This window comes from Pinus tabuliformis, chromosome 5_2, assembly GCF_031772625.1.
Source record: "Pinus tabuliformis cultivar Carrire ecotype Pingquan chromosome 5_2, CPIR1, whole genome shotgun sequence".
In the NCBI taxonomy this organism is placed as follows: Eukaryota; Viridiplantae; Streptophyta; class Pinopsida; order Pinales; family Pinaceae; genus Pinus; species Pinus tabuliformis.
Window position 1 is genome coordinate 1099081966 of NC_142306.1, and position 24755 is coordinate 1099106720.

General features: G+C 43.0%; 1 protein-coding gene across 1 annotated transcript in view; it reads right to left on the minus strand.

The window, feature by feature from the left end:
- Positions 1–23789, minus strand: part of LOC149163072 (uncharacterized) — a 299415-nt gene extending 275626 nt beyond the window's left edge. Inside the window, exon 1 of the mRNA XM_089437516.1 lies at positions 23084–23789. Within this exon, the coding sequence (XP_089293642.1) occupies positions 23084–23523 (440 nt within the window). The 5' untranslated portion in view covers positions 23524–23789. The remainder of the gene's footprint in view (positions 1–23083) is intronic.
- Positions 23790–24755: the final 966 nt, after the last annotated feature.

Below are 24755 nucleotides of genomic sequence, written 5' to 3' on the forward strand. Positions count from 1 at the left end.
TCCTCAGTGTTTCTGATTTTTCGAGATCACACTAAGGCGCAGCGGAAAAGAGCATATGCATGAGAAAAATCCTTCCTTTCTGTTTCTGATTTGCCCAGATCGCACAGAGTCGCAGGGCAAAGAGCATACGCAGAAATGAAAGGTATAGATCCGGTAATAAAAAAGGCTAAATAAACCGAAACCGAAATAAACAGAGAGAAAATGACTGTAAACTGCAAATAAACATTGTATACCTCCAGATCTTAAAAATGACGCAGCTAGGGCTACTGGAAACCTTTTCGCGTGAAACGAAAGGGGTTCCTCACTGGAACAGATGCTCCCGAGTCCCAACACAACAGAGCAGTCCTCTCGACCCGAACGCAGTCAGAAACAGTAGATCTAGGAAACGGTTGTCGGATGCAGTTCTACCGGCTTCAGATTTGGATCACCAACGGACGCGGCCCTCAAATAGCTCTGATACCATGTAGGAATTTACAGGGTAAGTTCCTCAGACATAACACCAAAGGACACCGCTCACAAATAGATCACAGATCAATACACCAGTTTTTTGACGTGGTTAAAACCCTCAAAGAGGGAAACAGTCCACGGCCTGAGCCAACGCGGCCACTTCAGGCAATTTATTAATAAAAGAATGAAAATTTACATATGCTTCTCTCATAGACGGATTACCCTACAAATGACCCTCCATGCTCTTTAAATAGAGATCATGGATCAATCGGGTGTTAAGCCACAGATCAAGTGTCGGTAATACCGAGGAGAGAATGAATCGTCGGATCACTACATATCGTGACCGTCGGATTGTAAGTTACAAAATGTACATAGTAAATAAACACACTTTACCTAACTCTATACTAGACCAAGTTGTACTTAACTATTTCCTATGTGTCGGAATATCCTAGCAGTGGGTAAGTTGCAGAGTGGAGCTGGTGGGGTGCTGTAGTCAGAACAGTACCTAACAGGGCAAGACCAAGGAGGGAGTTGCTACCGAGGATTTCTAGCCAAAAAATCAAGTTCAATGGTACAGCTACACTAACGATCCGAGTGGGGGCATCTCGACATTGGCAGAAGGGTTTCCAAGAGGGAAATCGAGGCTCAAAGGGAGTCACACCAAGAACTTCTGGGAGGGAAGTAGAGGAGCAGCGTGATGGCAATGAACGGGGTAAGAGACTAGGACAGACTGGACGGAGCCTCAAGCTTTGTAGTCTAGAAGGCCAGAATCTTATCCGTTCTAGACAGGAATTGTGTCAAGCACTTCGCCTTGAGGACGATAGCAATCCCAATTGACCCAGCTGATAACGACAAGTACGAAGAGGCAATGGCGAGGGCCAAGAGCATCATTCTTGACGGGGTCAAGGACCATGTAGTACCACATATTGTCAAAAAGGACACGGCAAAGGAGACGTGGGAGGACTTAAAGAAATTGTGCTAGCATACTTCTATGCAGAGAAGGATGTTACTAGAAAATCAGTGGCGGTCATACCAAATGCAGAAGGGAGAACAGATCGACCCCTTCCTCGGTCGATTGAAGGAGATCCGGGATCAGCTGACTTCCATAGGAGCCACGCCAGATCAAGAATTGATGGTGAGAACAACCCTGAACGTAGTCTCAGAAGACTGGGAGGTGTTTGTCCAGAGCATACTAGGCAGGGCAACCCTTCCAGATTGGGAGGAAATGTGGGCGGCTCTTCGCCAAGAAGAGATCAGAAGGCTGAGCAAGGCGGGAAGCAGCGACAAGGGGATTAGAATCAAGGAGGAGGAGGTGGATGTTGCCCTAGCATCTGAGGGAAAGCAGGAGAAACGGAAGAAGAAGGACCTCTCCAAGGTCAAATGCTTCCACTGTGGGGAGCTGGGTCATTATGCGACCTAGTGTCCAAGGAAGAAGAGCAAGGGAGAGGCCTCCGAGACCAAGGCTGCACCAGCAAGGGCGGAGAAGGAAGTGGAGACAAATGATGACTGTGCCATGAGTGCTCACACACCACTTGAGCAGAAGTAGGGATACATCGAGCTGTAGTCAGACGAACTACATGCGATGAGGGGCAGGATCCTTGAGGTACCCAACCTCTTGGATTATACCTAGCTACGAGGGCCCCGAAGAGTAGTAGTGCTGGTAGATGTCAGTAGAGATAAATGAGGATGGCGCGACAGAAGAAGCTACAGTGCAGGATTCCCAGGACAGCGTGAGGCTAGTAGGTTGCAACAGTGCGAGAGGCACGGAAGTGTTGCACCAGTGCAAGATGGCACAGAGAGGTGTGCAACGATGCGAGATGCAAGAAGTTGTTGCAGCAGCGCAGAGGTCAGAGAGGGAGCACTTGTCAGCGACAGAGGGAGTTTCAGCTTCGTGGGTGTCTCTACCCTGACGGAGATGTCAGAGTTGGGAGATCAGTTACTTAATTCTCAGTAACTGAGTTGCAGTGCAGCAGTTAGCAGTGGCAGTGCTATGGGCAGCATGATGATAGGGGTTGATGTATGGATGCAGCAGTGGCAGTGACAAGACCATGGGTAGCAGTACATGATGCAGCAGTGCAGATGATGTTGGGCAGCAGACCTAGCATCAACACAAGGACCGATGCCGGATGATCAGGGTGATGATCAGGGTGATGCTCAGTGAGGAGTATTACTAGAGCACAATCCTCGCTATGAGGGAGTGTTGATTTGGAGTAGCATCGGATGTGCTCTAGCCACGAAAATTGGTGGAGAAGCTAAAGCACATGAGATCTCCAATACCCAGAAATGGTTTGGGCAGATTCTAAACAGTTTGGGAGATATTAAAATAATTAATATTTTTAATGGAGTCCCTAAGTCTAAACTTAGGGAAAATAAAATATTAATGTGAATTAATATAAAATTGTGTTAGAAGGGTCCAAAAGTCATGGATCGAGCCAGAATTAATCTTAGTCGTTGATTAGGGACTTAATCTCGACCGTTGAATTGTCAACAAAAAAAGTATATAAGGAGGCTTGAGGGTCACTTGAAGAATACACCGAGTTGATCAAGATTTCGACTTTTTGGGGTTGGGTTTGCTGAAGAAGTCATGAGAGTGATCAGAGTTGCAACTGAGGGGCAGTGAATACAGAAGCAGAGAGGCAGAGATAGCACCAGGAGGATTAGCACAGTAGCCGAGAGTGAGGGACGCAGAACCAACCAGGGGTTCACGCAGAGCTAGCCAGGAGCTAAGCAATGCCTCAAACGACCAACGTGGGTGACACAGAGGGCCAGAGGGCTGATGCAATGCCTCCAAAGGCTGACGCAGGCCAAGCCAGAGTGATGCTGGGCAAATGTTGGGCCAGAAAGGGCTAACGTTGTCCCTAGAGGCTGACGCTAGGTTTTCGTGGGGCAGATTGGAGCTGTGAAGCTGCCGAAATGATTATTCGGGGTTTCAGCCGGAACATTTGTCTCCGACTGAGAAGTACTACTGTCGAGATTATTCTCTGTTGGGTGAGCCGGTTTTTGCACCCAGATTGTATTCAGAAACTGCATAATAACAAAACCCTCAAATAGCTGCACCGGTTTTCTCGCATTGGGTTTTTCCGAGGACATTGGTCCAAAAACAACGGTGTCACTTGTGTGCTTGTTTTGTTTCCTTCAGATGATAATCTGTAATGTGTTGAGCATGTTCTTGTATTTATTTCCAATATTTACATGGTAAATAACTTGTTAATTAACAGAACAAGTAGGTAGAAATAAATCAGTAAATTACATGAAGGGTTTCTAACAGCTAGACTTAGAAATTCCAACAGGTCGTTGGAGTCCCAACTGGAGATTATAGGAAGAGGTCGATGGGTAGATGGAAAAACACACTTTAGATTGATTTCCTTGGGCAATTCGACTTTCCAGAGAACAGCAGCAGTTTGATGGAAGAGTTTGAGCCAAAGAAGGGAAGCAAAGACAGAGAGGGGTAGAGACAATGAGTCTGAAGGAAGTTTTCCAGATCCTGAGAGTAGCTTGCAAAGAGGCAGAGATAGCCACAGAGAGGCTGGCGTGGGGGCTGCACAGAAGTCTCTAGAGGGCAATTCAATTTGATAGAGAGAAACTCTAGAGGCCGGAAAAATTTTCAAGAGTGTCGGAAAGACAATTTATCAGTACCAGCAAACAAGACGGCTTGAGGAGTAGTTGTTCCAGGCAGTGCGTATTCTAGTTCTGCACTAGGATGACGCAGGGTCTGCACAGGGTAGTTTGGACGACTCAATTGGTGTTAGCAATCAGAGCCTAGATTGCCTATGGGGTGAGGAAAATTTCTCAATATTTTTGCCAATATTTTTCTTTGTAGGATTGCAAAATTTCGGCATCCAGTTGTACTCAGAATTTCTCACTGCTGCTTAATAATGAAATCCCTTCGTTGTTGCACCATTTTCAACATTGGGTTTTTCTAGGGACTTTAGTCCAAAATAACTGTGTTGTATTTTTGTGTGTGCCAGTATTTTCTTAGTTTCCAGTTTATCTTCCACAATATTTTTATTTGTGAAGATTGCAGCGTGATTAATTCGTTGTTGCCATAAAAAATAAACTGCATAATTAATTTATAGTTAGAAGAATTAATTCCAGTTGTGGCAATACAATTTCAGTAGTGAAATTTCCACATCGTATCAAAGTGATTTTGATTAGACGGGAAGCTCAAAAGCGGAAGCAGAAAAATTCGTTGTTCAGAGGTAGCAACAAGACGATTTTTTCTATGGGTTGCGCAGTGCCTAGCCAAGCAATACGAATTGTTGGGCAATTTGATTTTTCAATGCAGGGTTGCAGAAAAAATTGGCTTTCTAGTTTGAGTGATTCTAGCAGGCAAAGGGAGTAGCAGTCCAATATTTTTCGCTCGGCAAATTCCTTGTTTGGGCATAGGAATGTTTTGCAGCAATTTTGCTAGAGCATAATCAGCGTCGGGTGGAAGATAAAGTGGACACACAGAGGGAAATTTCTCTCAGAGGGTTTCTAGCCTAGAAATCCAAATTTCCAGTTGCAATCTGCAGTAGCTACAAGTAGATTTTCTCACTCCAAAAGGGAGTGTCAATAGCCGATTCCGTAGTCGAGCAGGTGAAAGAGGGAGATTTTCATTCCAGTTGTAGAGATGACCACAGCAGGGCTTAGAGATCAGGATAGGTTGGAGGGAGCCTCCAACTATGTCATCTGGAAGGCTAGGATGTCCTTCCTGCTAGATGAATTTGCCCTGAAGACTTATGCAAAGAATTTTGTGGCAGTATCGAATGATGTAGATCAGTTGAAGGAATACAGGAAAGAGATGGCAAAGGCAAAGCGGATGATCTTGGATGGATTCTTAGGCCATATAGTTTCACATATATCTAGCAAGAATACTACTAAGGAGATGTGGGATGCTCTCACTCAGCTATATCAGAATCCTTCTGAACAGTGGAAGATGTTCCTGAAGGAAATGTTGAAAAACCTCAAGATGTATAAGGGGGAAGGCAATGATCCCTTTCTCACCAGAATTCAGGAAATTTGGGATCAGCTTGCAGTAGTTGGGGAGGCACCTCAGGACACAGAGCTTGTACGTTTCGCACTGAACAGTGTCTCAAAGGACTAGGATATCTTCATCCAATGCATCTTGGGACGAGATAATCTACCTAGGTGGGACAAGATGTGGTCAGACTTGCAGCAGGAGGAGATGAGGCGAGCGCTTGTGAAGCCCTCCATCAGCGATAGCAACAGTAAGGGTGAGAAAGGTGAGGAGGAGGAAGAAAATGTAGCCCTTACATCAAAGGGTCCCAGTCAGGGAAAGGGGTAGAAGAAGAAGAAGGATCTATCTAAGGTCAAGTGCTTCAGGTGTGGCGAGTTTGGCCACTACAGTACTTAGTGTCCTCAAAGAAAGAAGAACAAGCAAGAGAAGCAAGACCAGGCGGCAACATCTGCAGAGATAGACAATTTGTCCTCCAGGTTAGTGGAAGATTTCGCCATGTTTGCAGTTATACCTCCAGGAGTGAGGTGGGGCAATATGGAGCTATAGTCCCAGAGCAACGCAGAGATTTGGGCAAGGTCCGTTGAGGTGTCTTCCTCACAGATCATTACCTTGATATAGGGGCCCAAAGTATTCAGTAGTGGGATGGATCAGTGTCAATTGATGCAGTCAGATTCCAAAGTGACAGTCACAGACTAGTTACAGTCAGGTATAAAGGAGCGCAGATGCAGTGTTGACAGCAGAGCAGGAGGCTCAGTGGCAGAGTCAGCGACAGCGCAGATTCCCCAGTGGACAGTGCAGAGGCTAGTAGTAGTCAAATGCTCAGAAGAAAGACGCAACACAGAGACACAGTTGATTTAGCATTTTGGATGCTTCTCAGTAGCAGTAGTTGCAATAGCAGCAACAACAGATGAGAGGGAGTTGCAATGTAGATGCAGAGTTGGCAGCAGTATAACAGTGTTAGCAGTAACACAGATGCAGCATCAGAGTTGCGCAGTAGTTGATGGGTAGTGGCAGCAAGTCACAGTGACCAAACATCAGTAGCGTGTATAGAGGGTGATGCAAAGACAAGGTGTCATAGCATTACGACACTAGAACACCTTCCATGCTAAAAGGGAGTGTTAGTATTTGTAGCATCAGATGGTGTTCTAGTCTCGACAATTATTAGAAAGGCTAAGAAACACCAAGACTCCATGACCCAAAAACCGTTTTAGGAAAATCCACCTAGAGATGCCTTAATTAGGTTAAATAATCAGTAATTAAATTTTTCCTAAGTCTAACTTAGGGAAAATGATTAATAAACAGTAATTAATTAAGGAAGGTGAGATTTCTCTAGAAACTCACACAGATCGACTAGGAAATAATCTCATCCATTGATTAAGTTTTAATCTTGGCCATTGGAGTCCCAACTGGAGATTATAAGAAGAGGTTGATGGGTAGAAGGAGACACACACTTGAGATCGATTTCCTTGGGCGAGCAGTAGTAGTTTGTCAGAGGAGTTCGAGCCAAAGAAGGGAAGAAGAGACAAAGAGGGGCAGAGACAGTGAGTCCAGAGGAAGTTTTCCAGATCCCAAGAGTAGCTTACAAAGAGGCAAAGATAACCACAGAGAGGCTGATGCAAGGGTTGCGCAGAAGTCTCTAGAGGACAATTCGATTTTGCTGGAGAGAAGCTCGTTTTCAGTTTCAGAGGCCGAAAAGATTTTCCAGAGTGCCGGAGAGACAGTTTCTCAGTCAGCAACAGACAAAACGGCTTGAGGAGCAGTTGTTCCAAGCAGTGCGTATCCCATTTTTGAGCTAGGGTGACGCTACGGTCTGCCCAAATTGCCTATGGGGTGAGGAAAATTCCTCATAATATTTTTGCCAGTATTTTTCTCTATAGGATTTCCAGATTTCGGCATCCAGTGGTACTCAAAATTTCTCATTGTTGCTTAATAATAAAAACCCTCAGTTGTTGCACCGACTTTCCCACATTGGGTTTTTTCGGGGACTTTAGTCCAAAATCACTGTCATAATTTTTGTGTGTTAAATAATTGTGTCATAACTTTTTGTGTGTGTGCCAGTATTTTCTCAGTTTCCAGTTTATCTTTTGTAGTATTTTTATTTGTGAAGATTGCAGTGTGATTAATTCGTTGTTGTTGTAAGCAATAAACTGCATAATTAATTTATAGTTAGAAGAATTAATTCCAATTGCTGCAATAGAATTTCAGTAGTGAAATTTTCACATCCCTCTCCTTAGCCTTGCTTTTATACCTTTTCATTGAGCTAAATCCCTAACCCTAATATCCAAAGTGATTAACGGACAATATTAGATCTCGCCTCACTTGAGATGAAGGGTTGAGATTAAAACATAATCACTAAAGTAATTAATTTACTTTTCCTAAGTTTACTTTAGCTCAATAAGCCAACATAATAATTATGTGTTTTTCCTAAGTTGAACTTAGGCTAAGTTACAAATGCAACCTGCTCACACTATAGCAAGTGTCCCAAGGAGATCTGTGGGCAACTTCTGCATACCTAGACACTTAGGCCTGTGTAGAAGTACCTTCCCCAGCTACAATGATCAACACACCATGTCCTTCAAGATCGGCAATGATCAATAGTGCAAGTGACTCAGCCTTTTGTGCCATGCTCTCACAAGTTGTCACTACCATGCACTAGAGCTTTCACAAGATCCCCCTGCAACCTGTATATACCACCCTCTCAAACACCTCTGGCCAACAAGGAATTGAGATCTCTTTCTGAGGAGGACTTGTTGACCATCAACCTTAGCCATATATTTGAAATTTGCCATCATTGATACTAAAGGAGATTACTAGTTAAGCTAGGTAAGTACAAAACGCCAATAAGCTCAAGGATATCCGCTGATGGCATATGAATGAGATGGATCCCATTTCTGCAACTGGATATGTAGCATCATCACCAGGTACCACTTGCATGCTTGCTTCATGCTCTTGGAGTTTTCTAAAGGCCCTCTTGTTAGAGCTCATCAGTTTGGAGGCTCCACTGTCCACATACCAATCAACACTAGATACAATGTTAGATGACAAGCATGAGACTCTAGAGAAGTGTGTCTCAATCTTGGATGAAAGCTCATCTACTTCAGTTTATGATTTTGCACTAAAATTGCTTTTGCTATCGCTACTTGCCCTTCACCTTCTTCTCATGACACTATGAAGTGAAGTGCCCAAACCTTTGACACTTGAAGCACTACATGCGACTTTGTTAAGTTTCCTTGAACCTGGCACCTGGTAGGAAATCTCAAACAAACCCTTACGTGATTTATTAGTTAATGCACAACTAGGTTCTTAACGTAAAATGCACAGCGGAAACACACAGAAATCATCATTACACATAAGACACACGATATACCATGTAAAACCCATAAGGGGAAAAACCAGCAAACTTGTTCTATTAAGTACTTAGGCTCTCGTACCAGGGATAATCGCCCATCAAAGGAAATATACAAACAATTTGAGCAGCATCATTGCTACTCCCTAACTGCCTCTTATTCCCTTTTTTCATGCCCCTGCCCAACCTGCACACTTGAGTGAAATCCCTCCACTCAAACTTTGTACAAGGTGTCCTCACCTCTCTTTCAAATCTCCTTTTATAGCTTATTAAAGACTAAAGTTTCTAACCCTAGATCTCAATGGCCAAGATTAAATCTTGCCATCTCAAGATCAATGGTTGTGACTTAATCTCTCATTGAGATCACTTAAATCACTTAAGTGACTCAACTTTATAATAAAGTCACTTTTAATCATTAAATACAAAAGGTACTTTATAAAATCACTTTACAAAGTTTATCATCTAGAGAGGCAATCTTCCACATGCTAAGACACCAAGCCAATGTGGAAGTCCTACCAAGCTACACAATCCAACACTCCCTCTTAGCGAGGAAGGTACTTCCATAACTCGGATCCATCTCCAAGCTCATCACATCCATTATAGTTGCTCCCTCTGGCATAGAAGCTTGTCATACTACCTGACATGGAACTTGAGCTAAGAACCATACTTCTAGAAGCCTCTCGCTCCGAAGCATCCTACATGGCTATCTTCGCCCTTTATTGCACATTGCCCGCTGCCAAAAACTTCCACTCACTGCCTAGACCTTCCTACATAATTCCCGAGGCTACCCAGAGCCTCTGCTCCCTGCCCAGAAATCTCATGTGTTGCCTAGAGCCTCTTGCTCCCTGTTAAGACACTTCAAAAGTTTTATTTTTTTTAATATAGTAGTGAATTTTCTTTGCTTGGTCGTCGACACGTCTATCTCAGCCTATGCGCAAACGACCTCCAATTATCGTTCCTTTGTCACTCTACACATGCTCGACTCTCAATTGGATCTGTCCTTTCCTACACCACCCTGCGACTCATATGCATCTCGATAACAACTAACAATTCTTTGCATCCCTGTCGTGTTTGATTTTGGGCTGCGTTCAGCCATCGTAACACCCTTACAGTTGACTTTCAGTGGTTGTGTCATGTCAGATTTCTTGGTGGTTGTCTGCGCTGATACTTGGATCTATCTGTTGCATGCGCTGCCTTGAGTCGTCGAGTCTCTACCCAACACTGCTCGAGCATTTGCTAATGTTGGTTGTGCCAAATCCCTTGTGACTAGGTGTTTGATTCCCTCGACGGTTGGTTAGCTCCTACGCTCCTGTGCTCGACCGCACTAGCTAGACTGAGAAGTCCTCCCCCCCCACCACAACCTACACACTCACAACATGTCCAAGGTTGCAGCAGCTTTCCTGGCATCTCTGCTCGACTCGAGCGACTATTCCAACACCTTGTAGTGCACCTCCTTGATCTACTATATCACAGTACTTTGTCGTGCACATAACTCTTGGCTCGTCTCGACTGTCACGTCCTAATCAAGTGGCTAAATCCAATCATACTCGGCTTCCCAAACTTCATTACAATTTACAACCTCCTGATTCGTTGTCAACTCTTGTATTGTCACCCCTGCATCGATTGCGATTTTTTGTCGGTCAGCTGCCTATCCTGAATTTTCCGACCCGATCGTGTTGTCCTGAAGAAGATCTAGCGTTGCTGTCATCGTTGTGACTAGTCGGCCAATCGGCCTAGCAGTTGCTGCCTCAAGCATGTTGGCCACAACCTTGCTACACTGCTCTTGAATTCTGCACTTTGTTAGTCAAACCTAGCCCGTTGAACAAGCTATAAAGAGCGACTTCAATCCTCTTCATGTTGCACCCCTTCATCGCCCACTGGGCCACAATGAGTACATCATACATCCTGTACCTGGCTAGTGCAACCTCTTGCGAATTAGCCAATTCAAGCATACCCTCGACCCACCTACAGAACTGTTGCCTCAACTTTGTTTCTTGTGTCGGCAACAATAGCAACCACACCCTAGCAATCACACGACCCAACTCGATTTTCACTATGTATAGTATTACTGCTCTGATACCATGTTAAGTTTCCTTGAACCTCAAACTTGGCAGTAAATCTCAAACAAACCCTTACGCAATTTATTAATTTATGCACAACTAGGTTTTTAATGTAAAATGCACAGCAGAAACACACAGCAATCATCATTACACATAGAACACATGATATACCCTAGAAAACCCACAAGGGGAAAAACCAAACATGTTCTATTAAGAACTTGGGCTCCCATACCAGGGATAATAGCCCATCAAAGGAAAGATACAAACAATTTGAGCAGCTTTGTTGCTACTTCCTAACTGCCCCTTGCTCCCTTTCCTCGGGCCCCTACTTGACCTACACACTTGACTGAAATCTCTCCACTCAAACTATGTACAAGGTGTCTTCACCTCTCCGTCAGATCTCCTTTTATAACTTATTAATGACTACAAACCCTAACCCTAGATCTCAATGGCCAAGATTAAATCTTGCTATCTCAAGATCAACAGTTGTGACTTAATCAAGGGAATACTTTCTTAACATCTATCACTCAAAGGAAACGAGGATGGAGCGTCGATTTGAAACCCTAAAGGAACACGGTTAGGGTTTGCCCATCTGCCCTTCTGTAGACTCTGTTTCTGCACACTGCTTTCCCCTGCTGCGTTGGCAACTACACTTTTACGATCTGTTGGGCAACCATCTCGATTTCACTGTCAACTGGCTCCACGGTCTGTTCCTGTTGTCTCTGAGATTGACTGCAGCATGTCGGTTATGGATGAGGATGTGGTGGATTATTTGGTGGATCCTAACCCCTATGAGTCCATCTGGTCAAGCCCTAGCATTGTCTCGAAGATGTCAATTACTCAATCCCTGGGAACGCCCTTTCCGTTGCAGTTGGGATTGCCGCCTGTCTGTTCCGATCCCGGCCCTTCCGCGCCCAGCCTCCCGTTCTCCACTCTCTCTATTGCTTCTCTGGGACTTCACTGCCCTCCCCTCTCACCGGCCACCCTACATCTCCTCGCTTCATGCATTCCACCGTCCCCATCATTTGATCCACTGCCTCCGGAATCTCCACATCTGCCACCCTCCTCTGCACTCCCTTCATCGATAGGGTTTGCATATGCAATAGACTCCATACCACTTCCGGTGGATTCTCCCCCTTTCTCGCATTCCTCCACTGAGCCCGGACTTTCTACCTCCCCGTCCGGCGGTTTTGAGATCCCGGTTGTCAACCCTCAGACCTGTACACAGAATCCCCTTCAAGGCCACCTGACAGCTTCGCGCTCTGGCAAAGACAAGAAATTGAAGTATGTCAAAGCCTCCCAAAAGGATATGTCCCTTTGTTTTGGTGAAGGGGTGCAAATGGGGGATGTTGTGGATACAGCAAATAAGGTCTTGGTGGGAAAAGTCAGAGGAAGAGCATACACTGTTGCCCAATTGCGCCTCTAGGTCATGGAAATTTGGGGGAATATACTCATGGAGCTCTCGACTATCACCACACTGGCTCAGGGATGGTTCGCACTTAGCTTCCACAAGAAGGACTACACCTCATGGGTCCTATCGAGGTATTGGCACGTTGAGATGACCCCTGTATTGCTCAAGAGATGGAGCCTGTTATTCGATCCTAAGCGAGAACAACTGGGTGCTGGACCGCTTTAGGTCAGGCTACCTGGTCTCCCCCTTCACTTCTGGTCTGAGGATATCTTCACCCGCATTGGGAATGCACTTGGCACCTTCCTGGACTATGACAAGTCATATGAAACATCAAGCAACAAATCCATGGCTCGTGTACTGGTATACCTAGACACCAAAGAGGGCTTGGAGGAGCAGATTACATTGCATTGAAGAAGATTCACTCGCATTCAAATCCTGGACTATGAGGGGGTGCCATTTAGGTGCAGAAGGTGTCACAAGGTTGGCCATCGTTATAAAGAATGCCCACTGGTTACATTCGTTGCTTCTCCCTCCAAAGCCATGATAGATGTGGTTCCTGTTGCACCTTCATCTACTAAAGGACAGACTCCTCGGTCACAAGGTCCGAAGACAACGGATTGCAGAACGACTCAAGTGCCGACTTCGGTCTCTCCCCAGCCTCCATCCCCGCCTATGACGAGATCCTAGGCTGCTACTGTGGCCGCTCGCTCATCGGGTACTCCTCCTCCCCTCTACTCTGTATCTACTTTTTCTTTATCTTGTTCTGCATGGCACTTGCATGTTGCATATGCATCCATCCCTTGCATTTCATCATCCCCTATCACCTACCCACTGGAACTTCACTCTCCATCTATCTCGACCACTCCACCCTCTATACTTGGTTTGGATACAACTTTCCCCTCTCCGGAGCTCTCGAACACCTCTGGACACTCACACTCCTACAATCTCTGCTCTCAGGTGTCTCATCCTCTTGAGCATGTTAGGATTGGGTTGATCTCCCCTCCCAAAACAACCAAGATCTCCAGGGGTAGGCATTCCTTTATCTCCAAAGCTATCATCCAGGCTGGGGTGGAAGTGGCTCATGGCCGACAATCTACACTTGATAGGGTTCTTAGAGCATCGAACACCCTCCCCCAATCTCTCCCATGAAGTGGATCTCCTTCAATTGTAGAGGGTTGGCTAGCTCTGCCAAAAAACTAGCCCTCGGAAGACTATTGGATTCTAAGCCTATTAATATTATATACCTCTAAGAAACTCTTGGAAGAGCTGATTAGATTATCTCAGTTATGCAATCATTGAAGTCGGGTTGGATTTTCCACGCACAAGATGTCATTGGAAGATCTGGTGGCATTGCCCTGGGCATCAATCCTTGCTCTATCAAGATTTGTTCTACTTGGGGGGGATGGTCTTATTGGCATGGATATTTATTCCTCGGAGCTAGGCATGGACTTCAGAATCATCAATGTTTATGCTTCAATCCTTACAGCATATACAAGTTGCCAAATGGGCAGCCTTGACATGATCAGTGAAGCAGCAAAGGAAGGAGAGTCTTATGGAAGGAAAGCTTCAGTATTTTGGGTTAATTGGTTGAGTTGTTCTAGGCCTATCATCTGCTGCATATCTTCAGTCCTTGTCATCAAATCTACAACCTCGTTGTGTCATCTTCATGGTGAAAATCTCTAATGTCTGATCTCCTATTTTGGCAAGTCAGGTATTGACTTCAAATGTATTTGTACTATCTCTCTCTGTTGAACTATTGAAGAATATAAGAAGAATTGATCAAGGGTTTCCCCACATTGGGGTTTGTCCCTGGCTGGTGCCACATCTTGTATCCTCTTATCTTGGCTTTCTTCTGTTGTTTATATTTATGTTCTATCTGCTCTTTACTATCACGCTGATGTGATTGCTAATCTGAATATTGTCATTGGGCTAATATGAAAAATTGAAGTAAATTGCTCTAAGCATAGATCATACCTAAAATTAACATGGTATAGGAGCTGAGGTGAAGACAAAGCCCAAGCAAGAGTGAAGGAGCAATCACTGAAGACAGTTGGGCAAGGTCAAAGGCTCAATGGGTTCCTCATCCCAATTCCCGGCCGAAGACAAACTTCGTGAAAAGTCTGACTATCACGAATGGAAGATGTCTCTGGATCTGACATTGGAAGAGCAAGAAGTGTTGGATTACGTGAAGGGTAAAATCCCTGAGCCTCCATCAAATGCTCTGGCTGCTACAAAGAATAAGTACACCAAGGGTGAAGTCAAAGTGAAGAAGATTATCAGAGATTCCATCGACAAGCGTCTGGTGGCTTACATCTCCGGTCTAAACACCTCCAAGGAGATCTACAACAGATTGGTAAGCATGTTCAAGGTTAGTGATGCAAATCAAATTTTTTTCCTCAAAAATAAGTTGAAGGGCAAAGACGAGGATATTCAATCCTACTTCTTAAGGATCACTGAGATCAAGAATGATCTTCTATCGATTGAAGAAGTCATTCCTGACAGGGAACTAACTATCACTACCCTTGGAAGACTCCCTCCCGAGTGGTATATATTTAGAACCACTATTCTCAATAATGATCGAATTCCAGGGTTTGAAGAATTGATGTTGAGATGCATTCAAGAAGAAACCAAGATGGTAGAACAAGAAATGCCTTCTAATAGAAGCAACCCTATTGCTTTCTCCGCTCATGCCAAAAGGAGAAACAATGCAGGGTCCAAAGGTCATTTCAATGGAAAGCTCGGATCTAAGGGCGAAAGAAAAGGCAGATGCTTTGCTTGCAATAAGTTTGGCCACTATGTGAGGGAGTGTCCATATAGAAGGGACATCTCATGATGATGATCACAATCATTCCGAAGGAAACTTCAATCGAAGGAATGACAGGTACAATGGCAAAGGACAAAGGAATGCAGGACATCAAGGAAATGGTCGACCCTCCAAGAAAGCAAGGAACTCTAGGTATGAAGAATCAAATGTTGTTAGTATTATCTTATTTTGGCACTCTCCACTGCCCCTCCTCTGGACTCATTGGGAAATTGGCTTATTGACAGTGGTGCTTCAAGGCACTTCACTGGATTTGAGGAAGCGCTCTCTAATCTAATAGAGAAGGAAACAAACTTGGAGATTATTCTTGGAGACGATGCCACCTATCCCGTAAAGGGTGTAGGGAATGTTACCCTTCAATTGAATCATGGTAACACGATTCATTTAGAAAAGGTTTTTTATGTACCTAATCTCAAAAAGAACCTGGTGTCCATTTCGGCAATGGAAGACAAAGGTTACAACGTGGCATTCATCGATGGAAATGTATGTGTTTGGAAAAGGAATTTTAAAGATGCTTTTACTCTTAGGTTCAGGGTTGGCACTTTGTATCAAGTTGCAGGAAGTCCATTGGGGACCATGTCTTGTGACACATCTCTTCAATGGCACCGGAGGTCTGCCCATCTTCATTGTAAGGCCCTACCCGATGTAAGACAGATGGTGACAGGGATGCCTGAATTCAAAGAAGAGCATGAAGGTACATGTCTGAGATGTACCGAAGGAAATCTTACAAGGGGACCATTCCCCTCATGTAATGGCAAGACCACAGATCTGGAACAAACCGAGGGGTTTGAGATTCATGATCGGGAATCTCATGTATGTAGGTTGAAGAAAGCTCTCTATGATTTAGAGCAAGCACCCCAGGCTTGTTATGATAGGATTGATAGCTATCTGATGAAGCTGAGATTCACTAGGAGTGAAGCCGACCCAAACCACTGCTTTAAGGTTGTGGATGATAGACCTCTCACACTGGTACCTTATGAGGACAACCTCTTTCTGACAGGTACAAAACCTCTCATTTGCAAAAGTAAGAGTGAGTTGGATTTCGAATTTGGAATGATGGACTGCAAGCCTATGACTACCTTGATGGAGCTTAACTTTAAGAAGTTATGCAGTAGTGCTGTCAGACCTGATTTTCGAAATGCCTCTGAGTTTCATCTACTCATAGTAGCATTGATGTTCTTGGTGAACTCCCGTCTGGATATATGTTTTGCAGTTAGCATTTTGGGCCAACATATGGCTGAGCCTCTTCACTCACATTGGATTGGTGCCAAGAATCTTCTGAGATATCTTCAGGGCACAATCACTCATGGACTGAGATACACTACTGGAGTTGTGAGGCTGCATTATTATTCTGATGTTGATTGGGCAAGCAGTGTGGAGGATCGCAAAAGCACTTCTGAGTGTTGGTTCTCCTTGGGTTCTGCTTCAATAACTTGGATGAGCAAGAAGCGGAAGTCAGTTGCTTTGAGCACCGCTGAGGCTAAATACATAGCTGAGAGTATGGCCTCTTGTAAAGTTGTTTGATTGTGGAATCTCTTCAGTGAGTTGTTTGGACACATGTTGAATACCACCGTGATCTTTTGTGACAACCAGAGTGGGACTCTATTGTTGAGGAATCCCGTGTTCTATGATCGATCCAAGCATATAGACATCAGGTACCACTTTATCCGGGATATGGTACAACGAGGAGCAATAAGGCTCCATCACATTGGGATTGATGTGCAGGTCGCCGATATTCAGATGAAGCCCCTGGGAAAGATCAAATTCTTGACTTTCTGAGAACGACTAGGAGTCGTGGAGAGACCCTCTCCTGAGGGTCCTATATGATATATCGAGCTCTGGGAGCTCTAGGGGGCATGGGGTACTTCTTGGAGCGATGAGCCTTCCCCTAGTGGTTTACTATGTAGGCATGATGAGTGGTTCATCCTTCTCCTATTGAGACACAACCATAGGGTGAGTGGTTCAGCCTTCCCCTAGTGATTTGTTGTGTACAGGGTGAGTGGTTCAACCTTCCCCTGGAATACCCCATGGCGACATGTAGGCAGGATGAGTGGTTCATCCTTCTCCTGCTGAGACATCCTACCCATGCATTCTGGTACTCATGGGAAGTACCTCTCCTCTGGCCAATGAGCAGGGAAATGAGGATAGGGACCATAGTACTACCGATGGACGCATCGTGTACTATCATACTCCCTATGCTAGGATGATATTGATCTGGGATCAATTGGAACTGACTTCGGGTCAGTAAGAGTGGTATGAGACACTCTCTTTATTTGGAACTGATTTCGGATCAGTAAGAGTGGTATGAGGCACTCTCTTTATTTGGAATTGATTTCGGATCAATAAGAGTGGTATGAGACACTCTCTTTATTTGGAACTGATTTCGGATCAGTAAGAGTGGTATGAGACACTCTCTTTATTTGGAATTGATTTCGGATCAGTAAGAGTGGTATGAGACACTCTCTTTATTTGGAACTGATTTCAGATCAGTAAGAGTGGTATGAGACACTCTCTTTATATGGGAAAAACTTCGGGTCAGTTGAGAATGGTATGATACATTCTCAATCACTTCTTCTTCTTCATAGTTCAGCAGAGCAGAGCAGAGTAGTGCAGAGAAGTGCATTGATGGCAGAGATAGTACTGACTGGCAGATGGATTAGCAGATGGAGTTCTCCCTAGTTGAGAGGGAGTGTTAAAATTGGCAATTAGGGCCAAGCTCCATGTGGGTCCTCTTATTTATGGCAACTGATATTTTTCTTGGATTCCTCTCGTCGAGAGGTGTGGGATTAATCTAAAGATCATCCAATTCCGACATGTATTCATGGAGATATGAATTTATTTGTGTTATGTGACAATTTGTCAAGGTCGGCCAGCAACCAAATTACCCCCACTTGTCCTCAACGTTTTATTATAAATAGAAGAGGTCTTCAAGTCATTTTACACTCACTTCACTCATGATCTCTCTCCACTTGTTTTGGGTTTTGGTGGCAAGAGAGGTCAAGATGATGAAGCCCTAGACGCAGATCAAAGAAGGCCCTAATTCTCTATCCTAGAGGGAGACCTAGCCGCAGTAAAGGAGGCCTATACACAGCTGAAGGAAAAGCTCTTATACGCTGCCCTAAAGAGCCCTAATCACAGTCATAAAGGAGACTTATACGCTGCCCAAGTAATGTTGCCCTAGTCGCAGTGCTATAAGGAGTAATCTGGCCGCAGAGAAAGGAGGGTCAAGCCATGCCCTAATCCGCTGTCAAAGTAGGACTAATGCTGCCCTAGCCGCAGTCCTAAAGGAGGTGATCTGAGCCGCAGTTGAAGAGGCCCTAACCAGCAGCTTGTGAAGGACTAAATCCGCAGTCTATTGAGCCCTCATACACAGCTAGTGAGTGACTCTAACTACGCAGTAATTAGACCCTTATACGCAGCTCAAAGAGACCTTGTTACAGTCACCTAGCCGCTGTCATAATGCTACATTGTTGTAGGTGACAGCGTGGCCATTTCAGGACTTGTTTGGGTATGTTCAAGCTGTTCTTGAACTCGGTATGTTGGGCAGGAGAATCCGCTCAAAGGAGGAGCTAGGGGCTGCTGCTTAAGGGTTGTTTGGATCATTGTTTGGAGGGACTATAGCTACAGTCCACTGTTGGGCTAGGCCGCAGGCCATAGCCAGCAGTTGAAGGTCTCTAAGTGTTGCGTTCAGAAAGATAGCAGCCTTATAAGGCAGCGTGTGGTTGGATGGACTGTATGAAGGTTAGCCACTGTATATAGGTGGACTGTGGGGGTGTTTAGGGTGTTGTAGCACACTGAGTTTGTGCCCTAACCAGTAATCAGGTTTGCCAAGATATGCTTCAGTCCTTACAGCGTATACAAGTTGCCAGATGGGCAGCCTTGACATGATCAGTGAAGCAACAAAGGAAGGAGAGTCTTATGGAAGGAAAGCTTCAATATTTTGGGGTAATTGGTTGAGTTGTTTTAGGCCTATCATGCTGCATATCTTCAATCCTTGTCATCAGATCTACAACCTCATTGTGTCATCTTCATGGTGAAAATCTCTAATGTCTGATCTCCTATTTTGGCAAGTCAAGTATTAACTTCAAATGTATTTGTACTATCTCTCTCTCTGTTGAACTATTGAAGAATATAAGAAGAATTGATCAAGGGTTTCCCCACATTGGGGTTTGTCCCTAGCTGGTGCCACATCGTGTGTCCTCTTGTCTTGGCTTGTCTTCTGTTGTTTATATTTATGTTCTATCTACTCTTTATTATCATGCTGATGTGATTGCTATTTGAATATTGGCATTGAGCTAATATGAAAAATTGAAGTAAATTGCTCTAAGCATAGAACATACCTAATATTAACAGGGTCAGAAATTCGGAACCATGGATCGGGCTGGCAAAGACTGTTCCTAGAAATTTGGAAATGTGTTGGCCCAATCCGCGGTTCCGGATTTCCGAAAACCGCGGATCCACCTTGGATCTGTGGTGAATTGAACACAGATCTGTATGGATCTCGAGCAAATCCAAAGGGAGATGGGCGGTTCCACGGGGTTCTAAATTTTTATTTTTATTTTCTTTGACTTAAGTTAGGTTGGGACTTCTCGGACACTCCCAAGGTGTTCCCTTGATGCTCCTTAGATGCTTCCTAGATGCTCCCTCATGGTAAATTTTTAACATTACCATAAAATGACTCGAGATGTTTGAGAGTGGTTCCAGCCTCATTAGACTTCATATGGGGAAAATAGAATTTCATATCCTATTCAAAATTCAGCAGACTTAACAATTTTCAAGAATTAAGGATCAATGGAATTGTGGCATTTCATTAGATTATATCATGTATGAGGGTATGTGATTCGCATTTAATCAAGAGCAACAAACCCTATATGTACCCTAGTGTTGGTGGTGTTAATTGTTGAACTCCTTTGTCATGCCCTTAGCAAAAAATTACCTTTCAATCAAGTCAAAATCATTGATCAAGCATGTTAAGCTTTTTCTACCATATTTTAAGGCTTGGATTAGGTAGTTTGATCAAAATTGGGCAATGTTGACTAATATCCCTAGAAAATCGAGGTAGAGGCAAAGGCTAGACAAGAGGAGAAGAATCTAGATTCTAGATGGTTGATGCATCTAGATGGTTGATGCTCGAATAATTAATCATTAATGTACAATGGATGCCATATCTATCTTGATTTATGTACAAATATGCATGTTTCCATATCTTCTACAACTAATTTGGTATTTTGGATGTTTTTTTAATATAAATGCAAAAAAATATATGTGTGTGTGTATAGTAGACGCTTTGCTTCCTAGATTTTTGGGAAATGACGCTTCCGCGGATCGGCTTCCAAAAAACGTCCCTGCTTCATCCATGCTTCGTGCAACATTGCCTCAGAGAGATGTTGGTTTCATCATAGTAGTGAAGAATCAAAGAAGAACATCTCCCTTTTCAAGGAGATACTTTCAATTATTGTGTTGTTGTTGGTCAGAATTTGGATGAATCCAAATGAGACAATGCTTGAAGAATTTATCTCAATGATACAGAGAGAGAGCATCTAGAAGTTCAAGGAACTTTGGAGCACTGAGGTCATGGATGTGGATCTAGGTGACAATGAATGTGGAAGATGACCATCTTTGTGACAAGTACCATCCAAAACCTTGAGTAGGCCAATGTTATCATGTTCATAATCGGACCATAAACAGTTTGCCCCAAAATTATGACTCGAACCAAAATTGACCATTGAATCGGTACCCTAGTCAAATAAAAAATACATAAAACATTCAAATTTCAACGAAAAAAATATAAGTATGTACATCAATGTAAATCCAAACCATTAGACACCAAATATGCAAAGTTCGGTGATTTAAATTGCAAGTGAGGGTGAGAATAACAAATTATATCAAAATATAAGTCTTGAGATATATAAAATTTAAAGTTATGAGATAAAAGAGAAGATAATATTCTTAATGTCCAAAAGGCGACCACAATGTTGGTCAATGGGACTAAAAAGCACAACCAATGTGAGTAAATACTGGGAGTGCAAAAATAACTCCTATAACAACTCTACTTAAAGTAGATAAGGTAAGATAAGATAATTTATATTAATGTCCAAATCATGACCACAAAAGCAGGCCAAAAGGACTGAAGACTACAACTAGTATGAATACAATGTGGGACTGCAAGTGCAAGTCCTAGAAATGCCAAAAATAATATAAAGAAAAAAACCTACGTATGTACAACATCAAAACATATGCATAAAACCGTGACAAAGGTATGGTAATATAAGACACTAAGTGAGTTTGGACAACTCAAGAACCCAGAGATAGAGAGATCGAATGATGAGATCAATAATGTCAAGGTCTCTTGAGTCTGATGGTCAAGAGCGAGAAGGGCAACCAGAGCACTAACTCATTGTCGGAATTCTCTGGAACCATCAGGGGATCTAGCTGTATGATTCGAGGGGTGGGGGAATGTAGAGAGGGAGCTAACTAGTTGGTCAATAGAAACACAAGTAGTGTAGATATAAAACCTTGATCAAAACCATGTCAAGCATTCAAGGCTATTGTCAAGGCATGCTTTGGCAAGAAGCAGAGTGGAGAGACATAGAGGATGGCTCTTGATTTGAGTCATCAATCATTGTGAGGGGACGATTGCATTGCTTGCCAATGGCATTTGACGAGTATTTGGGTTTGATGTGGTTGACTATCAAATCACAGGGGAAGCCATCACTCTTAACATCCAAGGTTGAGGGGAAGAATCTCCTAATGGAATCATGAAACCATGTTCTGAAATTATTCATGCATCATATGATAGAATATTTCATTAAAAATGGAGTCATTAAATACATTGGCATCAATTCTCTTTTATTGGTTTATATGTAGTTGCATAACCTATTTGCATTTTTTTATTTACATCTATTAAACTTAATTTATAGTTTCATCTCTTTTTGTGAATGCCAAGGGATAATTGTTGTGAATTTCCTCTAACATAGTAAATGTTAGAATATAATAATGTTATTTGTAGGCTGGTACATTAAGGCGAGATTAAGTGGTTTTGGATCCTATACCATGAGCCGATCACAAATGGTATTTGAGCCCTACTGTCGTTCAACTATTGTGTTAATGGTGTTTAGTATTTGGATTGTATGAATATGGGTCGCTGTGATGGAGATATAATTGAGATAAAATCAAATTATCATTTCAATTTGTGTTCTGAGTATTTAATAATGTCCACTAATGACCAAAGAAAAGTCAATGGATTTCCAGGATATTGACGGCCTACTGTGCCCCTGAAAATGTAATAAATCCAGGATATTGACAATGGAGGAAAGCAAAATATAAATATATATATATATATATAAAGGGTTTACCCAGTGAGAAAAGCACTGGAAAATGTGTAAGATGGAATGAATAGAAACACGATGAAGATAGAGTACTATGTCTTGATCTTAGTAACCGAAGAGTATGCAATGTTGACAATCAGAGTAAATTCCCTGATGCAGAACTTGGTAGTGTGGCCGGGAGAGTTCCCTTGGCCGAGAGGCTAGCTGAGGGATTTGTAAGGAGCCCCTCGCAACAGCCATCCTACCATTCAAGGCCAGCATACTCGTGGAAGAGAACGTTGTGAGACATTCTTAACCCCAGAGCTTCGACTGGACGTAGAGGATAACTGTTGAAGCTCAACGATGAACTCTAGAAATGCAGAGACGAGTCAATATTTTATCTTTAGGGCATCAACACAATTGTCTGTACGGTGAATTCCATAAACCTCGTTGCTAGAGAACACAAACACTCGTTAATGGGTCCCTTTTGCCATCGGCATTGACACATATTTGTTTTCAGAGGATCAAACAGAGAAGCTTTTGAAAAATAATATCGTTTTCATATAAATTTATAAACAATGGTAAATATTTTCTAATAGCGAAATAGAAACCATTAGCTGCTAAAATCTACCCAGGTTTCGAAACCGGAACGACCGGTAGGCAAATGTAAACTTCAAAGCGAGCGGGAACTTTAACAGCAAAGTGTTTGTTAAGAGTTCGTAACAGCTGACCTGATAGTTATGTAAGTATTTATGTCCTCTTCAGTGAGCTCTGAAAGCGAAGTAGCTTTGGTAAACAGCGGCTTCTTTCTCCCAGCCACCAGAGTTTCAACTTTTCCTCCTCCTCCTCCTCCTTCTTTCAACGAGTCGCCATTATCATCCAGCTTGAGGTCATCAAGGCCCTCTTCCAGCGATTTATCATGGTTCTTGTCTTCCAAACTCGCGGTATCAGAGAGCCTTCTGGTGAAAGATCCCACTAACCTGCTGGGAATCGAACTCACGATCGGTCTGGGGAAGTAATTTGCAGACTCCCATTTGGCAATGGAGAGACCGTCATTGCTGTGATGCAGAGACTGTAGGATAGATTTTTCACTGCAGAGATGGTATTTTGATCTCTGAAGGAATCGGGTTCGAGTAGCAGCCCTGCCCGCACTCAGCAGAATCTGCCTCATCCTGAAATCTCGTGGAAATAAGGTTTATTGTATTGATATACACCGGAAATGCTTTACCATTGTTTCATAAATCCATTGGAAATCCCGGTGAGAATCGCAACCAGGTACTCATATAGTCAAATACATGTTCACGGAAGGGAGGAGGAGGAGCACGTCGTAAAAACATGAGGGGTTTAAGGAGGGTTTTACTTTGGCTGCCAGAACGGTCACAGGTAGTCACATTTTCCATCTGTATCGTGGGTACAAAGATCTTAATATGGTTTTTGGGTTGAGTATCCGTCTTTTCATTGCTGAGGCCGGTCTCTTTGTGTTGTGTCATTGGTACTTACCTCTTAATTTGATACTTACCTGTCACTTAATTTGGTGAGGCCGGTCTCTTAGTTAAACAATGTTGATACTTACACCTTAATTTTTTGGTTAAGTATTTATGTACTGTGAGCTTTTATAACTCTTAGATAAACAATGTTGATACTTACACCTTAATTTTTTGGTTAAGTATTTATGTATTGTGAGCTTTTATATCTTATAGGTGGTTTAAGTTACTTAAAATATTTTTCAGAAATATTTTTAAATTAAATATGTAATTTTTAATATGATGTATTAGCTACTTCATAGTTCATTATGTTAGGATTATTTTACTTATTATTTGAGTTTTATTGTAATTTATACATAAGTTTTATCGTTCTTTGGCATAATGATGATGGGTGACTCACAAGGTGATGTACTCAATCGAATGATGTACTTTTCTACTAGTTGTTGCAATTGTCTCTTCGCCTAAGTTGCTTCTATAACAGACTCTCTATATAGCCTAATATTTGGCAATGGAGAGTCCAATAATAGTTGGATCTCATATTCCACTTTCCTCTTGGGTGGTAGCCATTTAGGCCTCTGGAACACATCTCTATATGTCTGCAACAATTCTTCCAATTGTTGTTTTTGTTTCTTAGAACCCCCCTCTAAGGACGCCTTTGCTCTTACTAACTCTTCTACAAACTGATTTTCTCTTAAAAATAGTGAAACATACTTTTTGTTATAATTAATCAATTTATTGGCCTGGTTAGCACTTACCAACGAAATTTTTTACTTGTCTTTATGTGCATTGATGGTGAATGATTTTTCATCCTTGGCAACCTTGTACTTGTTGGCTCTCCGTATGAAGATTGCATTCTACATGTACATGTAGGGACTCCCAAACACCACTCCACATGCATCAAGGGGAGCTACATCTAGTT